The 6,743-nt window shown below is 50.3% G+C and overlaps 1 protein-coding gene across 1 annotated transcript; it reads left to right on the top strand.

Annotated features, from left to right (window-relative positions):
- Positions 1–1,820: 1,820 nt before the first annotated feature.
- Positions 1,821–4,361, top strand: LOC135984252 (uncharacterized). The gene is made up of 2 exons (XM_065599002.1): positions 1,821–2,796; positions 3,791–4,361. The coding sequence occupies exons 1-2, from the start codon at positions 2,220–2,222 to the stop codon at positions 4,264–4,266; spliced, it is 1,053 nt and encodes a 350-aa protein (XP_065455074.1). The 5' UTR covers positions 1,821–2,219; the 3' UTR covers positions 4,267–4,361.
- Positions 4,362–6,743: the final 2,382 nt, after the last annotated feature.

Here is a 6,743-nt window from a genome sequence, read left to right as displayed (position 1 = left end):
GAAAGGGTGAATCAAAATTGGGGGAGGGAAGAAATAAGATAAATGTAGCAGATAGGAGGTTTTGGTTAGGAGGTTGTTTTGAATAAAACAGTAATTTTTAAAAAAGCAAATCCTGTATGCAGCCCATCAGAAGTGTTGACATGTGCATTTTGAATATTGCTTCTGTGTCTTATAAATCATCTAATTGAAATTATTTATCTTAATGTTTCCCCCCGGGGTGCACCGAGGGACATTCTATGACCTGGCACGTACATTCAGTCTCCTGGCCTTTAAGGGCCTCTAGTGGCTGGTATTTTTCCCCCCCTTAAAAATGAGACTAGCTACCATGTCACAGGAGTTTCACATTCAGAATAGGTGGCATTCAAAATTGTCATCTTTCCTACAGTCTTAGAAAACCAAGAAGAAATAGCATGGGGTGTTAGGAGGATGCACAGTGTTGATAGTATACTGTGCATTTGATTCTATGATATGATGCTTTGCTGGAAGAAGGTACTGATCTGCATAATGGCATTCCTTTACCACCACTGAGTTCCAAGCATGCAGTCTCCTTGAGTCATCATCACCGATGACCTGTGCTGAATTAAGGCTCTAACATTCTGCTGTTTTCTAAATCTTTTTAATAGCCTAAAGGATCTCATTCTTTCTTAGCTTATCAAAGAGAAGGTTAAAAGTGACTTAATCAGAGTCCAAGTATATGCTCAGGACAAGAGTATCTGATGCAAAAGAGCTCTGTAGTCTAGCACAGTGGTTCTCAAACTAGGGCCGCCCCTTGTTCAGGGAAAGCCCCTGGCAGGCCCGGCTTGTTTGTTTACCTGCTGCATCCGCAGGTTTGGCCGATTGTGGCTTTCACTGGCAGCTGTTCGCCGCTCCAGGCCAATAGGGGCTGCAGGAAGGGCAGCCAGCACATCCCTCGGCCCGCGCTGCTTCCTGCAGCCCCCATTGGCCTGGAGCGGTGAACCGCGGCCAGCGGGAGCCATGATCGGCCAAACCTGCGGATGCGGCAGGTAAACAAACCGGCCCAGCCCGCCATGGGCTTTCCCTGAACAAGCGGCAGCCCTAGTTTGAGAACCACTAGTCTAGCAGATGAAGGCCTAACAGGATCTAATAGCTCAAATTTGAAGTCAGCAAAGTCAAAACTGAAAATAAGATGGAGATTTTAACAGTGAAGAGAAATAAGCACTGAAAGAGATTAAAGGGGGCTGGTGGGTTATCCATTATTTGTAGGAGTCTTTAAATCACCATTGGAGGTCTTTCTAAAAAGACTATTATACTCTAGTGCAGCCACGAGATGTTGGGTTAAATGAAGGAATCACTAGGTAAAATTCTGTGGCTGTGTTATGCAGGTGGTGAGACTAGAGCATAATGGTCCTTGTCTGTCCTAAAAAAAACCCTATGAATATTTTATCTTATATCCCACATGATAAAGATCAAGAATATTGGGGGAAGAAGGAGGAATGGACTTCTGTAAAACACATAAAGGGCAAGCAAAATACACCAGCCAAATAGATAGGGTAAGGCAGTACCATACCAAAGAAGGTGCCAGCAGTATGGAGTGATAAGTATAGGGTCACCACCAGAGTGCAAAGTGCATATCGTATCAAATGGAGGGGCACCAGAGGTCACTCTGGGGGAGAAGGGGGAAGAGCTACACATCAAATTGAAAATAAACCCCCTCAGCACATTTTGTTGGTTTAAATGCCCAAATTCCAAAGCTTTTTCAGGTTAAACAGTAAAATTGAGATAACAATGGTAATCAGTTGTTAAAGGTTAAGATAAATTCATAACTATGACTCAATTTAGAATAGAAAAATACATATCTCTTAGGCCTGGTCTACACTAGGCGTTTATGTCGAAGTTAGCGCCGTTAAATCGAATTAACCCTGCACCCGTCCACACTGCGATGCTATTTAGTTCGACATAGAGGTCTCTTTAATTCGACTTCTGTACTCCTCCCCGACGAGGGGAGTAGCGCTAAATTCGACATGGCCATGTCGAATTAGGCTAGGTGTGGATGGAAATCGACGCTAATAGCTCCGGGAGCTATCCCACAGTGCACCACTCTGTTGACGCTCTGGACAGCAGTGCGAGCTCGGATGCTCTGACCAGCCACACAGGAAAAGCCCCGGGAAAATTTGAATTTGAATTCCTTTTCCTGTCTGGCCAGTTTGAATCTCATTTCCTGTCTGGACATCGTGGCGAGCACAGCAGCACTGGCAACGATGCAGAGCTCTCCAGCAGTGATGGCCGTGCAGTCTGGGAATAGAAAGAGAGCCCCAGCATGGACTGATCGTGAAGTCTTGGATCTCATCGCTGTGTGGGGCGATGAGTCCGTGCTTTCCGAGCTGCGATTCAAAAGAAGGAATGCAAAGATCTACGAGAAGATTTCTAAAGACATGGCAGAGAGAGGATACAGCCGGGATGCAACGCAGTGCCGCGTGAAAATCAAGGAGCTGAGACAAGGCTACCAGAAGACCAAAGAGGCAAACGGACGCTCCGGATCCCATCCCCAGACATCCCGTTTCTACGAGGCACTGCATTCCATCCTCGGTGCTGCCGCCACCACTACCCCACCAGTGACCGTGGACTCTGAGGATGGGATACTGTCCACGGCCGGTTCCTCAGACATGTTAGGGGACGGGGAAGATGAGGAAGGAGATGAGGAGGGCGAGGCAGTCGGCAGCTCTCACAACGCTGATTTCCCCGACAGCCAGGATCTCTTCATCACCCTTACAGAGATCCCCTACGAAGCGTCCCCAGCCGTTACCCCGGACACAGAATCTGGTGAAGGATCAGCCAGTAAGTGTTGTAAACATCTAAACATTTATTTTTAACAAAACAGGAATATTAACAATTAAAAGAATGGGTTGTTCATGATTAGTGTGCCCTAGGCGCTTAACGGTTTAGTAAGGGGCAGTGCAAGTTTTGAAAAGAAATCTAGCAATGTCCGGTTTTCAGTGATTGTCCTGCACAAGCCGCTCTACTGTTTATTCCCTGCTACTGCAGCTACAGTAAAATGCGGTCTATGTGTCCGGGGATAGAGCAGTAATCCTCCTGGGACATCTCGATGAAGCTCTCCTGGAGGTAACTTGAAAGCCGTTGCATGAGGTTCTTGGGGAGAGCGGCCTTATTGGGTCCTCCGAAGTACGACACGTTGCCGCGCCACGAGATTATCAAGTACTCGGGGATCATTGCTCTGCACAGCAGGGCGGCATACGGCCCTGGTCTTTGGAGGCTTTCCCGGAGCATTCTCTCTTTGTCGCTCTCGGAGATCCTCATCAGGGTGATGTCGGCCATGGTGACCTGCTTTTAATTAGGTAGGGGAATGTTAGTGTTGGGACTGCTTTCCCGTTCCTTTACAGAACTGTAACCGCTGGTTTGCAGCCACGCGGTGGAGGCGGGAGAGGGGCAGCCGAAAGGGATCATTCCCGGGGACAGCCGCGAGGGGGTGGGACAGGGGCAGAGTTCCCGCTTGCCGGATTGCTGGCAGCAGGGACTGACATTGATTTAAATGTGAAATGAGGCCAGTGGTAATATAAAAGTTTTAAACTGCCACAAGTGTACGGCTTACCATGTCTGCCTGCAACAGAAATTCCGTTGTGCTGCCTCGCTTCTCAAATGTGCTGTTCAAGACCCCAGGCACTGAATGCGAAGGCCGAGAATTCGACCTTGTGCTGAGTGCGCATGTGAAAGGTGCTGTGCATGGTCTTGTTCACAGAGAAAGACTATGTTCTTTGTTCACAACTACATTTATCTTTCTGAGGAATTCACTCCCTTTTTCCCATTTCCACAGCCCCGTCTGCGACTGTCTCACAACCTAGCCTGGAATCACACTCCCAGAGGCTAGCGCGGATTAGGCGTAGGAAGAAGAGGACACGGGAGGACATGTTCTCTGAGCTTATGGCCTCTTCCCAAGCCCAGGCAGCACAGCAGACCCAGTGGCGGGAGAACTTGACCCGAATGCACCAAGCCAACATGGATCGGGAGGAGAGGTGGCGGCAGGAAGACCAGCAGGCGACTCAAACGCTGCTTGGACTACTGAGGGAGCAAACGGACACGCTCCGGCGCCTTGTGGATGTTCTGCAGGAACGGAGGCAGGAGGACAGAGCCCCGCTGCAGTCCATCTCTAACCGCCCTCCCCCGCCACCAAGTCCCATACCCACCTCACCCAAAGTGCAAAGAAGGAGAGGCGGCAGAGTCCCTGCTAAGTTTCACTCCACCCCTGCAGAGAGCTCTAGTAGCAGAAGGCTCTCATTTCCCAAAATTTGAAAAGTTCTTTCCTTCCCGCCTGACACAAGCCCCCGTCCAAGTTTCACCTCCCAATGCCATGTGTAGTTGATAATAAAAAAATTCGTTTCTGTTAACTACTGTTTCAATCATGTTCTTTTGGAGGAGGAGGGGAAAGGGGGTTGGTAATTGGACAGGACAGTCTCCTTTGGCAGGGTACATAGTCGGGGGCAGGCACAGCAGCAGGGCACATACACAGTGCAGTGATGCAGTGACTAGTTGCCCCGGTTAGTCTGGGAGGTTGTTTTGATGTAATGTTGGGGGGGGTGGGTTGCTCTGTGACTTTGTGGCGGGGGAGGGCAGTTACAGATCTTAAGCGCCGGTCCTTAGGCAGGATCACAGAGCCACACAGCATGGGATCTGTAACCGTCCTCCCCCTGCCACAAAGTCAAATAGACCTCCCATACACACAGTCCCGATCAGGAGGGTTGACAGGCTCCGTTGAAACAAGCATCCCACCGCAGCGGAGCCTGTCAATCCTTGAGTTTAGAAGCTGCATTCGCGTCACAACACTACACCCGCCCCGCACCACAGTCTGCGTCCCAGTTTTAAAAAATTCCCGCGAAAACAGTATTAAAGAAAACGGTGTGCTTTAACAAAGTAGAACTATTTTTATTTCGACACGTGTGTTGGAGGGGGGGTGAAGGGGGTATGTAACTGGATAGGATAGTCAACATTACCTGGGTAAAGAAACGGGGGCAGGTTTAGCTTCTCAGTACACAAACTATAAAGTCACAGGTTACCCTGCTCACTCAGGAACTTTGCTTTCAAAGCCTCCCGGATGCACAGCGCTTCCCGCTGGTCTCTTCTAATCGCCCGGCTGTCTGGCTGTGAGTAATCACCAGCCAGGCTATTTTCCTCAACCTCCCACCCCGCCATAAAGGTCTCCCCCTTGCTCTCACAGAGATTGTGGAGCACACAGCAAGCTGCTATAACAATGGGGATATTGGTTTCGCTGAGATCACAGCGAGTCAGTAAGCTTCTCCATCTCCCCTTGAGACGGCCAAAAGCACACTCCACCACCATTCTGCACTTGCTCAGCCGGTAGTTGAAGAGTTCTTTTTCAGTGTCCAGGGCGCCAGTATAGGGCTTCATGAGCCAGGGCATTAGCGGGTAGGCTGGGTCCCCGAGGATGACTATAGGCATCTCCACATCCCCAACAGTTATTTTGTGGTCCGGGAAGTAAATACCTTGTTGCAGCCGTCTAAACAGACCAGAGTTCCTGAAAACACGAGCGTCATGAACCTTGCCCGGCCATCCCACGTAGATGTTGGTAAAACGTCCCCTGTGGTCCACCAGTGCTTGCAGCACCATGGAAAAGTATCCCTTTCGGTTAATGTACTGGCTGGCCTGGTGGTCCGGTGCCAGGATAGGGATGTGAGTTCCATCTATGGCCCCACCGCAGTTTGGGAATCCCATCGCTGCGAAGCCATCTATGATCGCCTCCACGTTTCCCAGGGTCACTACCTTTGGCAGCAGTACATCAACGATTGCCTTCGCTACTTGCATCACAACAACCCCCACGGTAGATTTGCCCACCCCAAACTGGTTCGCGACTGACCGGTAGCTGTCTGGCGTTGCAAGCTTCCAGAGGGCTATGGCCACTCGCTTCTGTACACTCAGTGCAGCTCGCAACCGGGTGTCACTGCGCTTCAGGGCAGGGGACAGCAACTCACAAAGTTCCAGGAAAGTTCCCTTCCGCATGCGAAAGTTTCGCAGCCACTGGGATTCATCCCAGACCTGCAGCACTATGCGGTCCCACCACTCAGTGCTTGTCTCCCGTGCCCAGAATCGCCGTTCCACGGCATCAACATGACCCATTGCCACTGTGATGTCCTTGGCGCTGGGTCGCCTGCTTTCTGACAGGTCTGTGCTACTCTCAGACTTCAGGACATCACCGCGGTGCCGTAGCCTCCTCGCCTGACTTTTCTGCATCTGCCTCAGGGAAACCTTTATGATAAGCTGCGAGACGTTGAGAGCGGCCACAACTGCAGCGATGGTCGCAGCGGGCTCCATGCTCGGAGTACAGTGGCGTCCGCGCTGTCAATGACTGGAAAAGCGCGCAAACTGTTTTCCCGCCGGCGCTTTCAGGGAGGGAGGGCGGGAGTGATGGACGGATGACGACAGTTTCCCAAAAGCACCCTCGACTCATTTTGTTACCCAGAAGGCATTGCCGGCTACACCCAGAATTCCAATGGGCAGAGGGGACTGCGGGAACTGTGGGATAGCTGACCACAGTGCACCGCTTCGAATGTCGACGCTATCACCGTTAGTGTGGACGCACAAAGTCGAATTACTGTCCTTAGTGTGGACACACACGTTCGACTTTGCAATATCGATTACAAAAATTCGATGCAAGTAAAATCGAACTACTCTCGTAGTGTAGACAAGGCCTTAGATAGCACTCCAGTATCTGGTAGCAAATGTGACTTTTAAATGGCAAGCAACCAACCTGAAGG

The sequence above is a fragment of the Chrysemys picta genome, chromosome 6, assembly GCF_011386835.1.
Source record: "Chrysemys picta bellii isolate R12L10 chromosome 6, ASM1138683v2, whole genome shotgun sequence".
Classification (NCBI taxonomy): Eukaryota; Metazoa; Chordata; order Testudines; family Emydidae; genus Chrysemys; species Chrysemys picta.
This window is presented reverse-complemented; position numbering and strand designations above follow the sequence as displayed.

What these genes read in the sequence shown, in the direction of transcription:
- LOC135984252 (XM_065599002.1), top strand. Translation starts at nt 2,220, where the DNA reads ATGCAGAGCTCTCCAGCAGTGATGGCCGTGCAGTCTGGGAATAGAAAG. An exon ending in ATCTGGTGAAGGATCAGCCA is followed by an intron (nt 2,797 to 3,790) that starts GTAAGTGTTGTA and finishes CCATTTCCACAG; the next exon opens with CCCCGTCTGCGACTGTCTCA.